Here is a 23,534-nt window from a genome sequence, read left to right as displayed (position 1 = left end):
AAAAAACAGTGAATAAAAGGATAACTTGAAAAGCTTCTTGGAACATCTGCTCATCTCCATTACCAGCACTTCTTACATAAGCTGCAATAACTCTCTGCTGAATGACAAACTGAAAGAAAGACCAGCATAAAGAGTTCTAAGCCCCTGTTATGGTCGATGCCATAAGCACCTATACTCGAGTGTAACCTGCTGCAGTCCACAAAAAAAAGATCACAGCTTCCGATTCCTTGAAAAATAACTTAGTGAAGATCTAAGACTCTAGATTTACATGTTTACAAGTTTGGAAGGTCTGTTAGAGCCATTTTAAATAATTGTAGATTCCAAGATCATCAGTTTAAACAACTTTACATAGGTACAAGTTATTCATGTGTCACCACTATGGAAAGAACTGTCACCGTCAGATGAGTGGAAATTGGTTAGGATGTGAAAGAACAACCAAGTAACCACCAGTTCTCAAGACTGCCATGGACTGGGAAGTGCTGGAACACCAGCATCACTGTGCACAGTGAATTGAGTTTCACATCACTGTGGACTGAGAGGGTGCTGTTCAAAAAAGAAGTGCAGCTCCAAAATCAACACCTTCAAGCTCAACAGAAATTTTCAGCATCCCACATGGACAAGCTAAATTTGTTCTGGAGAAGGTTTTTGGTCAGACAAGACAAAGACTGAGATATTTGGCCACAGTGATAAAACGTATGTTTGGGGGAGTAAAGGTAGGTCTTTTAAACCTATAAACACTGTACCGACTGTCCTGCATGGTGGTGGAAGCATCATACTCTTGGGCTGTTTTGCTGTCAGTGGTACAGGTACATTGCACAACGTGGATGGAATAATGATGCTGGACTGCCTCCAATTTTTTTTACTTCACCTGAAATCAGCTAAATGTTTGAAACTTGGACACAGTTAAGGGTTTCTACGGGATAATGGTCCCAAATACACAACAAAACCGTTTGGAATGGATAAAAATGCTAAAGTTTAGCCTCTAGAATGGCCTTCCCAAAGCTGTAAGCATGCCAGGAAACCATAGCGTTAAATCTACCAATTCTGCCAAAAAAATGTGTTTAACTGTGCCAGAATTGTGCCAGAAGCTTGTTGATGGCTACCAAAAGTGTCTGGTTTAGATGCAACTAGCTAATGGACATTTAGTGGGGGTGCATGCATATATCTGAGCATTTATGTATACTTGTAACCCTGTGTGGATTAGAGAAAATTCAAAAAAATTTAAACTTTTGTGCCCAATTCTTGTTTTATAAAGTCATTAAAGATGTAAGCTGTAAAATCATTCCACCCTGGAAAAGAAAACAGTTAAATGAAATCATTAAAAGCCCAAAATGACCATGACATTAATGCTCCTGATGAGTGTATGTAAACCTGGGACCACACCTGGATATAAAAGATGGATGTGGCCTCCATGACGACACTCATTTGTTTGAGGACTTCCAATATGAAACCTTAAGTCGAGCATCTTGGGTGTCACTATAGTAGCTTTTTAAAACAAGATGTTACAAGCACAAGGATCTCACTGACAAACTGTTAGACACTGAATGGTCATACAATAGATACTTGGCAATCACAGAGCAGGCCAGCCCTAAACCATACCCAGCTCATTTTTGACTATAATGGGGATCATGATTTACAACCTGAGCACCATGCTGTATTCAGTGAAATTTAATCTAGCAACGGAGACCATATACAGAGCATGAATCAAGGAAGAAAGGGCTATTTTCCCACAGATTTCTATACGACTTAGTGTTTCAGCCAAACAACATTCATCCTGCTGACTATTAGAAAGGATGCAGGATGAGATACTTGTAAATTGGTATATTTGAAGACCTAGAAATTTTCTTTTTAATATACAGAAGCAAATTGGTATGAATGCATAAAGGAAAGCAAACAACACATCTAATGTTTCTTTAGCAAACATACATATATATATATATGTATATATATGTATATATATATATATATATATATATAAAAAAACATCCAGCACGCCCCTACGGGCGGTTTATCCTTCAAGCTCGGGTCCTCTACCAGAGGCCTGGGAGCTTGAGGGTCCTGCGCAGTATCTTAGCTGTTCCCAGGACTGCGCTCTTCTGGACAGAGATCTCCGATGTTGTTCCCGGGATCTGCTGGAGCCACTCGCCTAGCTTGGGAGTCACCGCACCTAGTGCTCCGATTACCACGGGGACCACCGTTACCTTCACCCTCCACATCCTCTCGAGCTCTTCTCTGAGCCCTTGGTATTTCTCCAGCTTCTCGTGTTCCTTCTTCCTGATATTGCTGTCATTCGGAACCGCTACATCGATCACTACGGCCGTCTTCTTCTGTTTGTCTACCACCACTATGTCCGGTTGGTTAGCCACCACCATTTTGTCCGTCTGCATCTGGAAGTCCCACAGGATCTTAGCTCGGTCATTCTCCATCACCCTTGGGGGCATCTCCCATTTTGACCTCGGGACTTCCAGGTTATACTCGGCACAGATGTTCCTGTACACTATGCCGGCCACTTGGTTATGGCGCTCCATGTATGCCTTGCCTGCTAGCATCTTGCACCCTGCTGTTATGTGCTGGATTGTCTCTGGGGCATCTTTACACAGCCTGCACCTGGGGTCTTGCCTGGTGTGATAGACCCCAGCCTCTATGGATCTTGTACTCAGAGCTTGTTCTTGTGCTGCCATGATTAGTGCCTCTGTGCTGTCTTTCAGTCCAGCTTTGTCCAGCCACTGGTAGGATTTCTGGATATCAGCCACCTCCTCTATCTGCCGGTGGTACATACCGTGCAGGGGCCTGTCCTTCCATGATGGTTCCTCGCCTTCCTCCTCTTTCTTGAGTTTCTGCTGCCTGAGGTATTCACTGAGCACGCTGTCAGTTGGGGCCATCTTCGTGATGTATTCATGGATGTTTCTTGTCTCATCCTGGACTGTGGTGCTGACACTCACCAGTCCCCGGCCCCCTTCCTTCCGCTTAGTGTACAGCCTCAGGGTGCTGGACTTGGGGTGAAACCCTCCATGCATGGTAAGGAGCTTTCTTGTCTTTATGTCAGTGGCTTCTATCTCCTCCTTTGGCCAGCCTATTACCCCAGCAGGGTACCTGATCACAGGCAGGGCGTAGGTGTTGATGGCCCGGATCTTGTTCTTACCGTTCAGCTGACTCCTCAGGACTTGCCTGACCCTCTGCAGGTACTTGGTGGTTGCAGCTTTCCTAGCGGCCTCTTCATGGTTCCCATTCGCTTGCGGGATGCCCAGGTACTTGTAACTGTCCTCTATGTCTGCAATGTTGCCTTCTGGTAGTTCAATTCCCTCAGTTCTGACTACCTTCCCTCTCTTTGTTACCATCCGACTACACTTCTCCAGTCCGAACGACATTCCAATGTCATTGCTGTATAGCCTGGTAGTGTGTATCAGTGAATCGATGTCTCGTTCACTCTTGGCATACAGCTTGATGTCATCCATGTACAGGAGGTGGCTGACAACCGCTCCGTTTCGTAGTCGGTATCCGTAGCCAGTCTTGTTAATGATCTCACTGAGGGGGTTAAGGCCTATGCAGAACAGCAGTGGGGACAGAGCATCTCCTTGGTAGATCCCGCACTTGATGGTGACTTGTGCTATGGGCTTGGAGTTGGCCTCTAGTGTTGTGTGCCACATCCCCATTGAGTTCCTGATGAAGGCTCTTAGGGTTCTGTTGATCTTATATAGTTCTAGGCATTCCAGTATCCAGCTGTGGGGCATTGAGTCATAGGCCGTCTTGTAATCAATCCAGGCTGTGCACAGGTTGGTCAGTCTGGTCTTGCAGTCTCGGCTGACTGTTCTGTCTACCAGTAGCTGGTGTTTTGCGCCTCTGGTATTCTTGCCAATCCCTTTCTGTGCCCCACTCATGTATTGACCCATGTGCCTGTTCATCTTAGCCGATATGATGCCTGACAGGAGCTTCCATGTAGTACTGAGGCAGGTTATTGGTCGGTAGTTGGATGGGACCGGTTCCTTCTTGGGGTCCTTGGGGATCAGGACCGTCCGACCTTCGGTTAGCCATTCCGGGTGTCTCTCGTTAACTAGCAGCTGGTTCATTTGTGCTGCCAGACGTTCGTGGAGTGCAGTCAGCTTCTTCAGCCAGTAGGCGTGAACCATGTCGGGCCCTGGTGCTGTCCAGCTCTTCATACTGGAGACCCTTTCTTGGATATCTGCCACTGTGATGGTTACTGGACCCTGTTCAGGGAGGTTGCTGTGGTCTGCCCTCAGATCCACTAGCCACTGAGCATTGCCGTTATGGGTTGCGTCCTTCTCCCATATGCTCTTCCAGTATTGCTCCGTCTCCAGCCTTGGTGGTGCTGTTCTCTTATTGTTCCCTTGCCACTGAGAGTACAAGCAGCTGGATAGCGTAGTGGTTAAACTACACGCCTTTGGAGCAGACGATCGCAAGTTCGATTCCTGCCTGGGGCGTCTGTATCCAGTAAGGGTCCTAAGGCTAGACCCCCTATGCTAAGCGAGCCTACCGCAGACATGAGCGAGACAGATAAATATGACGGCATGCCGGCTCGGACGTCGCCCGGATCAACAAGGTCCGCGTCAGGTGTTGAGGAACCAGGGCACCCTGACGACAAGTGGGCTACTGGAACAAGAAGGCATCAGTGGGCAAGAGATATATATATATATATATATATGTGTGTATATATATATATATATAAACCATTATAGGGAAGAAGAAATGTGATTGGTCACCTGGGACATTATTTTTCATGTTTCCAGATTCTCAGAATAGAAGTTTAGTGTACTGAGCTCGGTAACACTGTTAAAAACGGTCCAGTCATTTAACACTGCTGATGTTTGCTTTCAATAACTCAGAAAAGGATTTTTGAAAAAGTGATATCATGAATGACACACAGTGAAACGCCTGGTGGTGAAACACGACATAACAAGACTCCACACCAAATGGGTGGTCAAGATGTGGAGTCACAGAGCAATGAAGCACCCACCACAGGCCATGATAGCGCTGAGAAGATGTAAAAGGCATGCAAAATCCTGCCTACATCGGAAATCGCTATTTGATATAATACAATTTGTAATCTTATCCTTCCTAAAGTCTCTGTTACAATATATTTTTTATACTTAAGCTAACTAAACTAAACCTGCATAATGTTGACCAAAACTAACTGCAGTTCTGTGTTACCACCACTAAATGTCAGTATACAACCATATTGAACTCTACATCAAAACAACAGACACAAAATTTACCATAAGATTTCATTGGTTATTGATTTTTTTTTGTTTGTTTGTTGTTGTTGCAAGAGTCATTATTTGGAAAATACAGTGTTTAACCTTTTTTTTATCCACCGTACAATAAAATGGCCTCACCTCCTTTTAGAAAGACTTACAAGAGAGAGAGACAGAGAGAGAGAGGAAGGGTTGGACTTCTGTACCATCACACAGAGAAAGCCAAGTGCTTTCACAATCAGCATTTTCACTCAGGACCACTCACTTCTCTTTCTTTGTCAATACTAGATGAAGACTTTATAAGGCAGAGACATCACTCAACAAGCTGAATTAGAACTGCCCAATAAGAGCATGGCAGTGTTTCAAGATAGCTCCTGAAGAGACTTCCTTCTTTTCTCTGTCATGTCTTACTTTTCTTTCTTTTCATTTTATGCACCAGATTCAAGAGTCTTTATTGTCATTGTGGAAGCACAACGAAAATATAGTTATAATCCCTCACATGGTGCTACTCCAAACCCCTTTTTTTTTTTTTTTTTTTTTTTTTACATTTATTTATGTTTGCATTCAGAGGCAGACTTGCTGGTGTGTTTTGGATCATTGTAATGTTGTATAACCTAGTGCACTTCAGGACATGAACTGATGGTCAGGAATTCCTCTTCAGGATTTTTTGCTAGATACATGGTTCCATCAGTTATGGGAAGTCATCCAGGTCTTGAAGCAGGAAAGCAGCCCCAGGCCATCACACTACCACCAACATGTTTGTTGTTATGATGTTCTGTTTTTTTTTTTATGCCAGAAGTAACAGAATAATTGTATTCTTTTTGGTAAGCTTTGAATTTCACTCTCTCATGGATGCCATTTTTGCCCAGTCTCTTTCTTATTATTGAAACATGAACACTGACCTTAAGTGAAGACTGCAGTTCCTGAGATGTTGTTCTGGGTTCTTTTTTGACCTCCCGGATGAGTCATTGATGTGCTTTTTGAGGTTTTTTGTAGGCTGGCCATTCCCGGGAAGGTTCATCACTGTTACGAATTTTCTCACCAAGGTTCGCTGAAGTCCCAAACCCTTAGAAATTGTTTTGCAACTCTTTCCAGAACTAATAAACGTCAGTGATTTTATTTCTTAGCTCTTTCTTTAGATGGCAGGATGTGTTGCTTTTTGAGATATTTTAGTTCACTTCACTTGTGATTTCTTCATTTATCAGGCCTGGCAGGAATCAGGCCTGTGTATGAATGGAACTGTAGCTAATCACAGTGAATTCATGATTTAACAAAAGGTGCAATTACTTTTTCCACACATGGTCAGGTAGGTGTTTAGGTAGGTGTCTCCATTAACAAATTAAATTATCATTTAAAAAGTGTATTCTTTACTTGGGTTATATTTGACTAATATTAAAATTTGTTTGAAGAGCTAAGAAGATCCAAGAAATCCAGAAAGGGTTCAATACTTTTTTCACTGGAGTACATCGGAGGGTTTAATGTTTCTTAATAATCTAAACTTCTATAATTATTTGGGGGCTCTTGTCAGTCACACGGCCTTAGTATTTTCCCAACTTCCCCCTAAATATGGCGCTCCTGTGTGGAGTCAAATAGCTTAAAGTTTCTTTAAGGACAGTTTGATATAGCTGACAGGCTGTGAGATTAATCTACATCTAGTGTAGCATTAACATAACAATTAAATGGGCAGTGAGTTCATAAGGGTTCAAATGGATTATTAGAGCCCATCACACTGTGCCACAGATGGCAAAAGTAAAACATGAAATCGTGACAATAAACATGTAAGTCTGACATAACTGTCTAAGTCCTGACTGGAGTGTTTAGGCATCATTGGGAAACCTGAACAGCTTCCCATAAAAGGATAAAGTGTGTTGGAAAAAATGAAAGCAAACATGATGAACTAGTTTTAAGCAGCACGGATGTAAACACATGCCGCCCCTTCCAGGAAATGGATTTGACTAACTCCTTAGTCATCTCTGGATTCCTGTAACAGCCTCCCCCACAGCTTTCATGTTTCCAACTTCCTGCCTCTTACTGCACTGGTGGAAAGGGGCTGGGAGTCGGAAACACGAACATATAAATGTTCATTCATTTCAGAGAAGCAGAGACACATGACAAAGGACAACTAAGCTTTGGTCTGTATTTTCTGCGTGTCTGTGCATATCTGTCTGTGCGCTTTGGTGTGTGTATAAGAAAGTGAAACTGTTTCACACTCAGTGTCTCTTCGTGAAATGGCGCAGCAACATATTCAAGTAGAGAAGAAAAGGCTCTGCTGTTCGATCTGTTTGGATCTGCTGAAGGATCCGGTGACTATTCCCTGTGGGCACAGCTACTGTACGAACTGTGTTAAAAATCATTGGGATGAGGAAGATCACAAGAAAACCCACAGCTGCCCTCAGTGCAGACAGACCTTCACACCGAGGCCTGCTCTGAAGAAAAACACCATCTTGGCAGAGTTAGTGGAGGAGCTGCAGAAGACTGAACTACCAGCTGATCACTGCTACGCTGGACCTGGAGATGTGACCTTTAATGTCCGCACTGGGAGGAAGCTGAAAGCTACCAAGTCCTGTCTGCAGCGTCTGGTCAATTACTGTGGGCAACACCTCCAGCCTCTGTATGACTCCCCTGCCTATAAAAAACACAAGCTCATCAAACAATCAGGGAAGCTCCAGGGGAACATCTGCTCTTGTCACGGTAAAGAGTTGAAGCTTTTCTGCCGCACAGACCAGAAGTGTATCTGCCTTCTCTGCGCAGTGTATGAACACAAACACCACGACATGATCTTGGCCTCGGAAGAATGCATTAAATGGGAGGGGGAGCGTGTGTCAAGTCAACAACAGGTTAAAAAGAGAATCCAGGACAGAGAGAATGATATGAAGGTGCTTCAGCATGAGATGGATGCTATAAATTATTCTGCTGATAAGGCTCTCAAGGAAAGCGAGGAGATCTTTACTCAGTTGCTTCATCTTATCAACAACATGCGCTCTGATGTGAAGTTGCAGATTAAATCCCAGCAGAAAACAAAAGTCAGTCGAGCAAAAGAGCTTCGAGCCAAGCTGCAGCGGGAGCTCAGTTGGCTGAGGAGGAGAGATGCTGAGCTGGAGCAGCTGTCACATACAAAAGATCATGCAACGTTTATTCAAAATTACTCCTCTTTGACATGCATAAATCAGGGAACCGACCCACGCAGGATTAACATGCATCTTCTGCAGTACTTTGAGGATGTGACACTAACTGTGCACAAGGCCAAAGAAAAACTACAAGGGATTCTTACCGATACTTCCACCAAAATCTCACTGATAGAGAAAGAAGTTAGTGTTTCAGTGCCATCAGGAGAGCCTAAGACCCGAGCAGAATGTTTAAAACACTCACAAGTACTCACACTGGATCCAAACACAGCAAACACACACTTGTCACTAACTGAAGGAAACAAAAAAGCAACTGTGATGAGTGAAAAACAGTTATATCCCAGTCATCAAGACAGATTCACTGACATGTTTCAGGTCCTGAGCCGAGAGAGCCTGAGTGGACGTCATTACTGGGAGGTGGAGAAGAAGTCGTTTGAAGTTTCAATAGCAGTTACCTACAAAGATATCAGAAGAACAGGGTATGAAAGTGGATTTGGAAATGATGACAAATCCTGGGCTTTAGAGTGTTTTAATAAGAGTTATCAGTTCAGACACAATGCCACCAGCACTTTAATCAGAGGCCCTCAGTCTTCCAGAATAGGCGTGTACCTGGATCACAGTGGAGGTATTTTGTCCTTCTACAGCGTCTCTGACACGGTGACTCTCCTCCACAGAGTTCAGACCACATTCACTCAGCCACTGTGTCAGGGTCTTGGTGTTTTTGCTTCTTCTGATGCTGCTGCTGCTGCTGAGCTGTGCGAGCTCAAAAAAATGCTAGTGCCTGTAAGTCATGTGTAAGTTGTGCTAAAAATCAGTGATTTTCATGAGAGTAACTGAGGGACAGGCAAAGACTTTAGGCAGTAAAAGATGTATTAATAGCATAAAACAAAACAAAAAAGCATCTGAAGATTATAAATAAGGATATGTAACAATAATCATGAAAACTATAACTAAACTTGAACAAAGACACAATTTGGGGACATAGCAGTTCAAGCTACTTGTGCTAAAAGTCAGTGATTACTGTAAAAAGAAATATTTGTGGCCACATATGGTTGTTTCTATGGTAGAAGAGGGTTAATAGCATAAAGAAAGCTTTTAGAAATAATTATTTGACCGTTTTTATACAAGATACATAGATTCTGTCATGGGGACTCAAATGGCACTAAATAGTTTGAATGAACCAAACATAAAGTTAAATATTTTATTACTCATCACTGCCTGTATTGATTTAAATTTAAATAGTAGAAGCCTCACAGTAGGTCAATACAATATTTCTCTTTAAAATCCTCAAAGGTGATCCATTAGAGTCCAGTCAGGTGGCATATTGGCCAGTTTTCATTTCAGCTTCCATAGAATCTGAGAAGTGGGTTAAGTTGCTTAGCATGCTAATACACAGCAGCGTTATCTGACTTTTGTCTTTGTTCCTGTTGTATAGCCACTAAAAGGGTGAAGCTTTCAATGAACTGAAACAAAAGTAGGGAACTTTTCTATGTAACCATGCTTCTGTGAAAAATTTGACACAAACATATTAGAGTTAACATACTAATCTCCTAAAGAGTAGAAAATTCAGCAAAGCTTTTTTTTTCTTTTTTTTAAATACTTAATATATCCCACCTTTATATTCTGGAACGCTTCTGCTCTGCTTAAACAGAGTTGTGTTGTCATCTCCTGTTTACATTAGCAGACATTCCTAAATCTCCAGAGCAATTAAATAAAGCAAACATGGAAGTGAGTCAGCTGAAGTAAAGCGGGTGTGGGTGTGGAGGGGGCGTCAGCAGGTTTACAGAGATCAGTTTGTTTTGTGATATGTTTTCTTTTTGATAACTAAACTGTCAAATCATGTTTTTGTTTGTTTGTTTGTTTTAGTTTTTTAAAACATATGTCAGGTTTATGATCATTATTTAAAAATAGAAAAGCACATTTAAACCTGGACTGAGCCGAGACTGGTTTTAAAACCAAGTGTAAAGAAGATCCAGTGATTTATTTCATAGTTTGCTAAAGCTCAAGACTTTGTGTGTTTTCAGACACAAGTCTTTTTTCACATGTTTACACTCCAGTATTATTAGCTTAAAATACGAACTCTGTAGTCAAAGAGTAGTTATTTTCAAATGAATTTTAACATTTGCACAGTGAAGAGAAGTTGCTTGAAATGTTTAAACCTGTGTTTTGTTGTATGTGAATATTTGCACAATCCTTGTTAAGTCTCTAACATTTTTTGCAGTTAAAAACCTTGATTTCTGATTGTTATTTTCAATAAAGAAATATGGATCTATTTTAAAGCACAGTATAATTTTAGTTTGTGTCTTTTATTTTAAAAAAGATTTTAATGGTCCAGTTTTGTTTTTAAATATTTGAATTTGTCAATTCTTTCCCTTCGGTTAACTATAAAGATGCAAAAGACAGTATAGTTTTTATTGCTTACCTTCAAAGCTTTTCTAAAAATTGCTTCTTATATTCACCTTTATATTTTTGATGGATGGGTCAAATATTTAGCATGGAGGACACAAGAGATGAACAAATTTGTTGTGCCATTGCATGTAGGGCTGCTTAACGATGTGTGGTTTCTCTTAATATCACCCCAAAGACCAAGTCAGGTAACATATTTGACCAGGTTTTATTTTGGCTTCTTCAGAAACTTGGGGGATGATTTGTCACAGTGTGCTTTGGACTCCGTTGATTCTGTGGAATATTTCTGCGCTGCTAAGACGAAGTGTGTAAGAAACACAATAAAACTTGGAAGTGCCACAAAGTGCAATTTCTTTACTGGCCACACCAAAAGTGCCCCCCCACCACTTCTTCTTCTTCTTCTTCTTCTTTCAGAAATGCTGTGAGATTTTTAATAAGTCATCCATTTGAATTCTGTTTATCCAAAAGTTCAGTTCATATTCTTAAGAACTGTAATGTGATTCCTCTTGCATAAGTCATGCATTTGGTTAATACGTGGAATTAGAAGCGTGGCCACTTTGAATGATTGGTATGACTATGGCCCAGGGAGCCACTGAACTAATTAAGCTAACCGAGCATTTTAATGCACCTATCTTACAAAGAATATGGATTATTTGAGGCTCATTGGCTTCATTTTTCAGGGTCTGGGGTTGATTGGTTGCAATGGTCTCTGCCTCGGGCCTTCCATTTTTAATATAGTCTTTATAAAAATAACCTAGTATTACACATTGGATTGTTTATAGGAGTAAATACAGTATTTATCGATTTATAAACTGCATTTAGAACAATGGTCTAAAATGAAAAAGTGCATTTCCACCCTGGCGTCAATTTTCGCAGTGAATCATGTTTCGAAAGAGAAAAAATGTCAGCAAGAAATGAAGAAGAAATTATTATCTGACGTTTTGTTTTGTTTTATATTTTTTAAGCTTTTAAATCGTCAATTGGTGTAATTGAGAACTTTAAAAAATTAAGCTGCTGGAGTGGGAACCTTCATATTGAAAGTGACAGGAAAAAATATATTTCTGACATTTTCTAGGTAGGGGGTCACATTTAGTTAAGCTTTAGAAGCCCCAATATACCGTAATAATTCTATGCATTTATTCCCCGCAGATATTATTAATTGTACAATGGAGTGCCTCCTATGGAACGCCAAGACTGCCATAATGAATTAATTAAATACACCATTAAATAATTAATTAAATGTGTCAATAATTAATTAAAATCGGAAATAATTAATTACATAAATATTTACGACACATGTAATTAATTAATAATTGACATATTTAATTAATTAATGACACATTTAATTAATTATTGCCACATTTAATTAATTATTTAATGGTGTATTTAATTAATTCATTATGGCAGTCCTGGCGTTCCATATGCCTCATTAGTTACTCGTGATAATAAAATAAAGGGACCGAAAGGCGGAACCCTTGTGTAAGAGGGCTGTTGCACTTACACGGAATGTTTTGGTGTGGCACGTGAGAACGCGGAAGTACGGCTGTGTTTGTCGGATTTGTTTATTTTTTCCTCCTTTTACCGAATTTAAGGGAAAATAATGGCGGTGAGCGCCGTCCACCTGGAGTCCGACGCCTTTCTGGTGTGCATGAACCACGCGCTGAGCACAGAGAAGGAGGAGGTGATGGGTCTGTGTATCGGGGAGGTGGAGGTCTCCCGTATCGTCCACATCCACTCCGTCATCATCCTCCGCCGCTCCGACAAGAGGAAAGACCGGGTGGAAATCTCCCCGGAGCAGCTGTCGGCGGCCTCCACGGAGGCGGAGCGGCTGGCGGACATGACCGGCCGGCCGATGCGGGTGGTCGGCTGGTACCACTCCCACCCGCACATCACCGTGTGGCCCTCCCACGTCGACGTGCGGACTCAGGCCATGTACCAGATGCTGGATCAGTGCTTCGTGGGCCTCATCTTCTCCTGCTTCATCGAGGACAAGAACACAAAGACGGGCCGGGTGCTCTACACCTGCTTCCAGTCCGTGCAGGCGCAGAAGGGCTCCGAGTACGAGCGCGTGGAGATCCCTATCCACGTCTTGCCCCGCGAGGCCATCGGAAAGGTGTGCCTGGAGTCGGCCGTGGAGCTGCCGCGGATCTTGTGCCAGGAGGAGCAGGACACCTACCGCAAGATCCACAGCCTGGCGCACCTGGACCCCGTCACCAAGATCCACAACGGCTCTGTGTTCACCAAGAACCTGTGCAGCCAGATGTCGGCGGTGAGCGGGCCGCTGCTGCAGTGGCTGGAGGACCGGCTGGAGCAGAACCAGCACAGCATCTTGGAGCTGCAGCGAGAGAAGGAGAAGTTAATGCAGGAGCTGGCGGCTATGTGAGGCAGAGGACAGTCCTGAGATTAGTGCCAGCTGTCTGTTCCAGAGGACAAGAACAATGTGCTGCCTTTATTTGAGCTTCTTTTCTCTTTTCCTACCATCCAGATGTGTCTGGGTGTTGAACCTCAACACTTTGAGTGAAAAGTTTCTAACTGTTGACATTAAATGTCTGGTCACTATTGAATTCTGAGCTGCTTATTCATAATTGGCTACAGTTTAAATTTTTCTTCAGAGTACTGACAGGTGTCACACTTTATGTGGGACTGTACAGCATTTTAAATGCTTGTCTCCATGCTGCACATGTTGGCACAGTGTCTCACATTTTTTGATTGGCTCCAATCAAAATTAAAACATGCGAGCTGCATAACATGTTGCAGAAAAGACGTGTGCTCATCTGTGGATGAATCCATACTGAAATGAGACAGAATAAAAATTGTTTTTTGCAATGGAAAAAAGGGAAGGCTATGAAAAGCAAAGCAAACTTCTTTTTTTGATTTTATGGTTACTGTATTAACTCAGAGAGGAAGTCACGCTGCTTCACACAGATATCCTCTTTTCCCCACATTTAGCTGTTAGAATCTGGTCACCTTAAATAAAAGTAAAGTTTAAATCGTGCACGGCTCAAGGTTACTGTAAGTTCAAACAAGTTAGATCAGTATACATCATGACTTCCTGTTACACACTAAAACCAACTTACTGTAACTTTATGTGATTGTCGCAGATGGGTTAGAGGGGTATCAGTTATGAAGCATAAACTGCAAACATTACAAACATCTGCAATATCATACAGCATCTTCCCATACAGTGATACCCATGTAGAGCCAAACTGGTTTCAGAGGAAACATCCAGCCAAGGCCTGACACAGGACCTGATGGCTGTATCTGACACATCAGTTTATCCATCTACCGTTCACCGAAGCCTCATCAGAAATGGTCTTAGTGGAACGATGGCTATCAAGAAGCCATTCTTGTCTTATGAAAAGGAAACTGGAGGAAAATGCAGAATTATGTCAAATTAGAAAATGGAGGGGAAATCAGTGGCAACAGGTCTTCAACAGGTCTTCAAATCCAAATTTGAAAGTTTTGGTTCAAATTGTCATCAATATGTATGAATGAGCTCAGGAAACAGGTACAACAGTAAGTGACTAACTACAACCATCTGAAAAACATGATGGAGACTCAGTCATGGTTTAAGGCTGTATATCAGCCAGTTGTTGCCAATATAGAATTACAAATGCAGAAAAGGACAATCTGGTGGGCATCTTATAAGCATAGGCTTTACTGCCAGTACAGTAAAGCATACCTGGATATACTTACTGTACTGGCTGAGTGCTGGAGTCTTTAAAGTTATGGGTACACAAAACTTTAAAAATTCTAGCAACAGTTGTCTTTCTGGGATTTATCAGATTTATCTATTTGGATCTACTGATCCTCAGGTTATTTCCTGTGGACACAGCTACTGTATGAACTGTATTAAATGGCACTTTGATGACGAGGATCGGAAGGACAGACAGACCTTCACATCGAGGTCTGTTCTGAAGAAAAACACCATGTTAGTGAAAGAGCTGAAGAAAACTAGACTCCAAGCTGCTCCTGCCGATCACTCCTCTGCTGGACCTGAAGATGTGACCTGTGATGTCTGCAGTAGGAGGAAGCTGAAAGCCGTCAAGCTATTTATTTATTTAGTTCACTTACCTACAGTGACTATATTGTGTTGTATATATCATTAATATTAATATATTTTAAAATATATCATTCACATACAATTTGATGATGCAGGAGGAAAAAACTGGGGTTCAGTGTCTTGCCTAAGGACACTTCATGAGGACTCACTCTACAGTTTCTATGATGTGCAGGCATGCACACCAAATGCAAATCCACCCTCTCTATTTATATTTCTATATCTGTCTCCATTTCTCTCTGTGCTTTTCTCTCTGTCTTTCAGAAGGGAACCTGATTATCTATAGGTACTTGTTAAACAAGTCTCCCAGCGAGACACACAAAGAAAAAATAGGCGGAGGTGAAAATAGAATAAAAAGAGATGGAAATAAATACAGATAAAGATAAGTGGCAGTCGAGAAGCAGATCACTCTTAAACACCAGCTGAAATCTGTTTTATGTTGTAAAAATGGTTGTGGTTAATTACAGTGAGTGTTTTTGGTTTTTACCCAAGATATTATGTCGTGCAGATTGTTGTTTTCTGTCTATGGCTGTCTCCACAACCAATCCTAATAATAATAATAACTTGAATTATTATTATGACTTGAGAATGAGTTACAGTGCTTTCAAAAGTATTTTCTAAAATACAATTAAACAGAACACTTTTGGGGTATTTTTATATACTCTTAAAACATGTAACTTTGCTTTCAGTGTTGCAAATTTCCTGTTACTAGCAAGGTCAAATCCAAATTTAGTGTACAGGTCAAAAGATCATATAGAGGCAAAATCATGATACATCATACATAGGGATGACTAAGAGTACCCATCTGAAAATCTACCCCTACTTTCATTTGATGCATTTTCTCAAATTGTTTTTGAATTTTATGAGTCATTTTTACATTTTAGTTGTAATAATTATATATTTCTTGTTTATTTTAGTTCTCATGTGGTCAAAAAGTCTAAGTCGAAATTCTCAGCATTTGCCAATTACAGCTTCTTAGGTTATATAGATATTTTTAATATTCTACTTCTCAGAAATAATTTACGATTTCCAGCTGTGAATTCCATCTTATTTGCATTTTTTTAACATTTCATACTAGATGGAACTTGATGAAATGACCGATATAGATACATGCCCAGTAGCAGGATTTCTTGTAGTTATGTTTTACTCCCCTCTGGTGGCCAAATTAAATACAAGCGTGCATAAATTAATTAATGCTTTAATTCGTTGCTGATTAAAGTATTTTAGAGTTAATTTGGTGTTGAAATGACACTAGATGATCAATAATTCTTTTTAACTGCATAAAAATGAATTAAAGGTTTAATGAACCTGTCACACAAAATGAAAACAGTATATATATGATAAACGCAAATCATGCTGTTTTAAAATCTATTATGTATAAAATACAACGACCCCCAAAATGAGACAAGTCGTTTGGTTACTTCAAGGTTAATCTGCCTGATCAGTTGCTAGAGATTCCATAACATGTCAGACTGCACTAACCACTTTTACACTAGTTACACAGAAAACTGACAGATGTGTAATTCTGGATCATTTTCCTTAATAAAAATTGACTATGTCTAATATTTTTGTCTCATGTGTGTATGAGTTTCTCCTTATATCATATATGATGTGTGAAATCTGTTTTTGCCTTTGGTTTTATGCAGACAACTTATCACCATCTTTGATGAGAAATGGACATGCATATCTTTTTCAGCCATCAAGGCATCAGTTTGACGTATGAAGCAAGTTTCACGCATGTGTGGACTGAAAGAAATTCACCTATCTTTTTTCAAACCTACCCGTCAACTTTTATGGGAGTCTGAATCCTTCCTTCTCCGCTCAGAACTATTCACTCTCTGAGAGGAGAAATGGCTGATCAAGGAGTTCAGATTGATGGCGACAAACTCTGCTGTTCAATCTGTTTGGATCTACTGAAGGATCCGGTAACTATTCCCTGTGGACACAGCTACTGTATGAACTGTATTAAAAGGCATTTTGATGAAGAGGATCAGAAGAACATCCACAGCTGTCCTCAGTGCAGACAGACCTTCATACAGAGGCCTGTCCTGAAGAAAAGCACCATGTTAGCAGAGTTGGTGGAGGAGCTGAAAAAGACTGGACTGTATGCTGTTCCTGCTGATTATTGCTATGCTGGACCTGGAGATGTGGCCTGTGATGTCTGCACTGGGAGAAAGCTGAAAGCCATCAAATCCTGTCTGCAGTGTCTGGTCTCTTACTGTGAGCAACACCTCCAGCTTCACCATAATGTAGATGCATTAAAGAAACACAAACTGGTCGACCCCTCCGAGAAGCTTCAGGATACCATCTGCTCTCACCACAATGAGGTAATGAAGATTTTCTGCCGCACTGATAACAGATGTATCTGTTATGCCTGCTCCATAGATGAACATAAAGCCCACGAGACAGTTCCAGCATCAGCCGAAAGGACTCAAAGAGAGAAAGAGCTCAATCCATGTCGTGAAAAAATTCAACAAAGAATCGAGAATAGAAAAAAAGACGTGAATTTGCTTCAGCAGGAAGTGGAAGCCGTCAATCAGTCAGCTGATAAAGCTGTGAGGGACACTGAGAAAATATTCAGTGAACTGATCCTCCTCATTGAGAAAAGAAGCTCTGATATGAAGCAACAGATCAGATTCGAGCAGGAAACTGAAATAAATCGAGTCAACGAGCTTCTGGAAGAGCTCGAGGAGGAACTCAATGAGCTGAAAAGAAAAGATACTGAACTGGAGAAGCTCTCTCACACAGAGGATCACACCCAGTTTCTGAATATGTTTCCACTGCTCTCAGATCTCAATGAATCTTCAGAGTCACGATGTCCCACAGCCCGTCCTTTGCTGTATTTTGGGGATGTGCCGGCTGCTGTATCAGAGGTGAAAGATAAGCTACAGGGCGTTCTTCAGAAAGGATGGCAAAAAGTTTCGCGGACAGTGATTAATGTAGATGTGTTGCTACCACAACCAGAGCCCAAAACAAGAGCTGAATTCTTAAAATTTTCAACACAGCTCACACTGGATCCAGACACTGTAAACATGCGGCTGTTATTATCTGAAGAGAACAGAAGAGCAACATTTGTGAATAAAAAACAGGCATATCCAGGTCACCCTGAAAGATTCACGAACAGGTCTCAGGTCCTGAGCAGAGAAAGTCTGACTGGACGTCACTACTGTGAGGTAGAGTGGAGCGGGTTTGGTATTTACGTAGCAGTGGCATACAAAAGCATCATGAGAACAGGAGATGAAAGTGAATTTGGAAATAATGATAAGTCCTGGGCGTTAAGGTGTTCTTCCAGTCACTATGAATTAAGTCATAAAAGAGTATGTGAATGGTTATCAGGTCCTCAGTCCTCCAGAATAGGAGTGTACCTGGATCACACAGCAGGTGTTCTGTCTTTCTACAGCGTCTCTGACACCATGACTCTCCTCCACAGAGTCCAGGCCACATTCACTCAGCCACTGTATGCTGGACTTAGAGCTTATCATTTCTTGGGTGCAGACTCGTCTGCTGTGTTTAGTGAGCTGGAGCAGATGGACACTGTTACAGAATGAAGGTGTTTCTGTTTCAAGTTAAAGCCTTTTTTCTCCACTGTTGATCTTTGGCACTGTGCCTCAGCTGCCAGTTAAACATTACGGGCAGAAGTATGATGATATTTTTCTTTTAATATTCTGCACATTGTGTGGAAACCCAATAGTTTCATGAAGTGATTCCTTTTCTCTTATGCACACACCATAGAAAAATGAATATGATAAAATACACACCGTTTTCATTTGTTTAACTGTTGTTGTTTAACCTGGTTCACTGCACACCAGGATCTCAGAATAGTAACACTGAAAGCATATTTTTGCTTATGATGACATCATTTGTAATAGATATGTTACATGTAATAGAAATTGTGACAGTTTCATTTTGGTGACTTGAGCATGGATCTCGTATACAGGTTATAGTTAATTGGTCTGTTTGTATTACAGCAATAATATTGATGGATTTGTGGACCCTTGTAGAATTATATCAAATGTGTTTGATTTGCAACTATGTAAATATGCTAAGAAAAATGCTAACAATCAGCCAATAAGTAAATCTGTATTTTATTTAACACTAAATGAATACCAAGTGTTTATTTGTTCATCAAGTATTGAGCTGTAGCAGCTCATCCTGCAGTTACAGTGAAAAAATGCATTTTTCAATTAAAATTTATTTGTCTGTTTTACTTTCTTTTGACTGTGGGAGGTTAAATGGGCAATTATTTTTCTGTTAGCTGAGCTTTATCCATCCATCCATCCTTGTCCAATTCATGGTCCCAGGAGGACTGGAGTCTCTCATCTGTACACGCCCATATGGAAAAGATATATATAAATCTTATAAAGTTTGTATCTGTCTTGTGTGAAACTTGTATGAAAAGCATACAAGAGTGAAAACAGATATAAGATCCCTAGAAAAATTATATAAATGAAACTTGTATGTTTCGGATACTTACTAAAACAATTTATGAAAGTGGCCACTTTCATGAGTAAATCATATAAGCCTTATATGATTCACTATATGTAGTAGGCCACATCTGATGCAAGTCTTTTATAAGTTTTCTCTATTTCTTTTCCATATGGGCGTTGCCAGCCTATTCCAGGACTAGACACATTTTAATGTATTTATTTTTTAACTTAAATCACTGCAAATATTTGAGAACTTTTTATCATTACCGATGCCATGATTGATTCTGTTAGATCTTTATTGACAGAATGTCTTTGGAAAAGAAAATTCCTTCACATGTTTTCAGCAGCAACTGCACTTATGTCAACTCTGAGTCTGAATAAAGTGCAGAAACAGATTAGAAAAAATCGTTCTTATGACTCGGGTGTGCCAAGACTCCATTGTTTTACAGTCTGCAGCTTTCAGAAAAACACAATAGCTTTGATTGAAAGAAGTGATATGCTTGGAGTCCAAAGATTCCAAAGGACGGAACATTCAGTGCACCCAGGTCACTCTCAACAGACGACTTCCTTATCCCAGCAGTGACCGGACATTTTCTTAAGAATACCAATAGGAATTCTTGATATGTTTGTCATTAATTCATGCAGTCATAAGCAGTCATGCATGACTTCAGCATGACTTAAGTATATGATTTGCATTCTTAATATAAAGTGTTAATATTTATCCATCCAGGGCAAAAGGTGGGGAAAATCATGGACAGGTCACCAGTCTATCACAGGACAAACACAGAGATAACCATTCATACTCACATTCACAACCACGGGCAACTTAGAATTGCCAGTTAACTTAACACATATGTTTTTGGACAGAGGGAAGAAGAAGAAGCCAGAGTATCAAGAGAAAACATGGACGCTTCGCAGAGAAGGGTCTCAGCAGAGCAGTGGATTTAAACCCAGGCTCCTGAGCACAGAGCACCTTTTTTTTTTAGACTGCAATTTCATTTTTATCAGTGTAGGAGGAACATAGGCATGCACACACACACACACACACACACGAAGGTGACGTGATGCCCATTAATAAAAATAGTTTCACATGACTGCATACCAGAGAATAATTGGTGTCTGTAAGGCATTTAAATGTGCACCATTGTGTAACCAAGGGCTGAAGAAGATCACTAACTTGTAAATTTGGTTGTGAATAAAGCTGTTGAAACTGTGGAAAACCCCAAGGACAAAAAAAGTACATAATGGGAAGTTGACACTAAAAGTTACCTGTTAGGTAACTTGCTTGTACAGATTTGATAACCTACCTTCTCTGAGTCATTTTCCGAAATATGCTACTGCATGGTAGCCAACACTGGTAAACTACAGCGACACCTAATGCTAATTACTACTAAGTCATTTATGCTAAGGTAACAGGTAGCTTTCTTTGTTATAATCACTTTGAGGTGAGCCTGTTAACTGATGTGAAAATGTAATGTTGGATTGTCTGTTACTGTAAAAATGAATGTATGAAAACTGTGTGAGATTGATTTGTCATATGACATTGGATACCTCTGGACATTAATAATTAATATACAGAAAATTAATGAAGGACATTCTCAGTTTAATTTGCTTAAATGGAACTGCATATTTTAATGCCTGATTATTTTAAACATATCTCCAGTAAATGGTTGCCATAATAATTTGTATGTAAACATAGCCCTTGGATGTACAGTTTATTAGATTTGACAGCACCCTCAAGTGGTCAGATTAGTTATGACAGAAGCAGAGATGAAGAAACATAGTCAACATTTTTCTAACTATGACCGTTACATAATATTAACCATGTCTTCAGTATTAAAACTAGATTAATGTCTGCCCCAATGAAGGTCCTAAATATTTAGAGAGTTAGGCCAAATGACATGTATGTGGTCATTTAGACTGGAAGACTTTTGTGTAACTTTAGTATCTATATTTGTTTCATTTCACAAACTTATTTAATTTAGTGTTACAGAAACTTCACATTGTCATTTTCTAGCCTAATGTAGAAGTTATTTTGGACCATTATTACTTTCCATTTCTACAACCTTCAGCTGCTTAATTTTGTTTCTTGTTTTTTTAAATTCATTAAAGATGTGGTATCATTCCATCCTGGAAAAAGAAAAATGAAAAGAAATTATTAAAAACTCCAAATTACCACAATATTTATGCCCACAATGAGTTTAAATTTTGGACCACAACCGTATATCTTTGTTGTGACTGTTGTCAGGTTTCGGAAAGCAGGACCCAATTGCAGGACCTTCTGAGTTGGCAACTGAGTTTATTTACAGTCAAATAAAGAACAAGCAGTGCAAACAGTCCACAGTATGTTATTTCTTCTGTGACGATGTCCCAGCTCCCATGCACTGAATCCTTCCTGTGGTCCTTGGCGACCAACACAACTTTGAGAACAGTAACTGGAGAGCTGCAGTTACTGACTGTGTTCCTCAACATCCCAGCATTGAATGAAGCTCAACCACTCAGTTAAGCAGTGAGCCCATGACTAGGATGATTAGCATCAGGTGAACACACACACACACACACACACACACACACACACACACACACACACACACACACACACACACACACACACACGTTTTATTAATGTACTGTTATTTAATGTCTGATCAGCAATGTATTATACATGTATCATATTTTCTGAACATATTTGTATAGTTAAAAATACAAATATGTCCCCCCCCCCCCCCCCCCCCAAAACACTGCATATTCTTAAATTAAATTAATGTTGATTAACTTTGAAGTACAGTGCCAACTCAAAGAAGCAGGAAAAACAAATGAGTCGCAACTTGTAAAAACAGCAGTTCAATTAGGTTCTGTAGCAGCTTCTGCCTACTCAGCCTTGCAAAACACAGCTGAGAAGTCTGCACCTAAGAAATGAGAAGCCCTCAGTCAGACACAGAGCGAATGAGAATGTCTGGACTGTGGAGAAGAGTAGAAAGACAAAGTGTCTTTCCAAACCATCTTTGACAACCTCCTGAAATTCTCTGCCAACACAGAGGAGATTCTCAGGAGGTGCCACCAATGGCTATACCTCCTTAGGAAACTCAACTCCTTTGGAGTCAGCACACCCATCATGATGACTTTCTACTATGCCTTCCTGGAAAGCATCATGACCTTCTCCATCACCTGCTGGTTCCACTCCCTCAGCCTTCAGAACAAGAACAGACTGCAGCACACTGCATCAGTGCGCTTTAAAATTATTGGCCTGCCTGTCAGAACTCTGGCACAGGTTTTCAGCCAACAGGCCCTTAGACTGGCAGCCAAAATCATCCATGACCCCTCTCACATTCTTCACCCCGCATTTCAATGGCTCCCCTCTGGGCGACGCCTCCGCTGCATTTCCTGTAGGACTGAGAGGAGGAGAGCCACCTTTGTCCCCAAAGCCACTCTGCTTTTCAACTCCAGCCGATAAGAACATTTCCCACACCAGAAACATAAACTACACTCTTCCTACACTACTGACACTTTATTCACTTTTAGTCACTTGCAGTTATTTATTCACCTTCAGTCACTTTAATTTTAAAACTGTGAAATTTTAAAACTGTATGTACTGTATATTCTGTGTATTTAATATTTCACTCCTATTGCCTGTTCTTATTGTCCTTATCTTCAACGTATGCTGCTCGGTTGTTTGTTAATTGCCCCTTGGGGATAAATAAAGTCTTCTGATTCTGATTTAGTTTAATTTGCAGTCACTACTTTAAATATATTCTACTTATTGTCCAATATTGTTTCTTCATTAAATATATTTATTTTCTATTACACCTTCCAATGTTTATATGGCGTGCACACATATTAACACTGCAAGGTCAAAGTTCTGTTTTATGTTATATTAATACATCTTTCTTTGAGTTACCTGGGGATTGGCTTCTCCTTCCTGTCTGGCAAAAAGTGTGGCAAAGGGCTGGACACAGCTTGGTCACTGAGGTCAGAGCTCAGAATCTGAAACAGCTCAGGTTTATATTCTAGGGGTTATAAAAAAAATCTACATGTATTTATAAAGAAACTTAAATAATATGTTATTTATAATAATTATAATTATGATTATTATTACAAATACATTATAATTATTACAAATATCAAACATTGAAGTGCATTTTCTGTCACATGTATTGTGTTCGCCTTGTGATAAACTGGCAGCCTGTCCTGCCTTTGTCCTGTAGCAGCTGGGATAGGCTTCATCTGTCATGATCCTGAGTCTGCCGACTCAGCGTTTTGTGTTTCCTTATGCTTTTGTTTATTCTGAGTATGTATTCTGTTATGA

The 23,534-nt window shown here is 40.4% G+C and overlaps 3 protein-coding genes across 3 annotated transcripts; all 3 read left to right on the top strand.

Annotated features, from left to right (window-relative positions):
- Window positions 1-7,438: 7,438 nt before the first annotated feature.
- On the top strand, window positions 7,439-9,133 carry LOC100694844 (E3 ubiquitin/ISG15 ligase TRIM25-like). The gene is made up of 2 exons (XM_019362006.1): window positions 7,439-8,518; window positions 8,711-9,133. Exons 1-2 carry the CDS (start codon window positions 7,439-7,441, stop codon window positions 9,131-9,133), a joined length of 1,503 nt encoding a protein of 500 aa, XP_019217551.1.
- A 3,078-nt stretch (window positions 9,134-12,211) lies between these two features.
- Window positions 12,212-13,736, top strand: brcc3 (BRCA1/BRCA2-containing complex, subunit 3). The gene has a single exon (XM_003440062.5). The coding sequence runs from the start codon at window positions 12,342-12,344 to the stop codon at window positions 13,122-13,124; it is 783 nt and encodes a 260-aa protein (XP_003440110.1). The 5' UTR covers window positions 12,212-12,341; the 3' UTR covers window positions 13,125-13,736.
- A 2,859-nt stretch (window positions 13,737-16,595) lies between these two features.
- LOC100695106 (tripartite motif-containing protein 16-like) lies at window positions 16,596-19,126 on the top strand. Its single transcript, XM_003440200.2, has one exon. The coding sequence runs from the start codon at window positions 16,652-16,654 to the stop codon at window positions 18,347-18,349; it is 1,698 nt and encodes a 565-aa protein (XP_003440248.1). The 5' UTR covers window positions 16,596-16,651; the 3' UTR covers window positions 18,350-19,126.
- Window positions 19,127-23,534: the final 4,408 nt, after the last annotated feature.

This window comes from Oreochromis niloticus, linkage group LG7 (genome assembly GCF_001858045.2).
Source record: "Oreochromis niloticus isolate F11D_XX linkage group LG7, O_niloticus_UMD_NMBU, whole genome shotgun sequence".
Taxonomy (NCBI): Eukaryota; Metazoa; Chordata; class Actinopteri; order Cichliformes; family Cichlidae; genus Oreochromis; species Oreochromis niloticus.
This window is presented reverse-complemented; position numbering and strand designations above follow the sequence as displayed.

Coding starts and splice junctions, on each gene's coding strand:
- LOC100694844 (XM_019362006.1), top strand. CDS start 7,439: ATGGCGCAGCAACATATTCAAGTAGAGAAGAAAAGGCTCTGCTGTTCG. Junction 8,519..8,710: donor TCTCACTGATAGAGAAAGAA/GTTAGTGTTTCA, acceptor GACATGTTTCAG/GTCCTGAGCCGAGAGAGCCT.
- brcc3 (XM_003440062.5), top strand. CDS start 12,342: ATGGCGGTGAGCGCCGTCCACCTGGAGTCCGACGCCTTTCTGGTGTGC.
- LOC100695106 (XM_003440200.2), top strand. CDS start 16,652: ATGGCTGATCAAGGAGTTCAGATTGATGGCGACAAACTCTGCTGTTCA.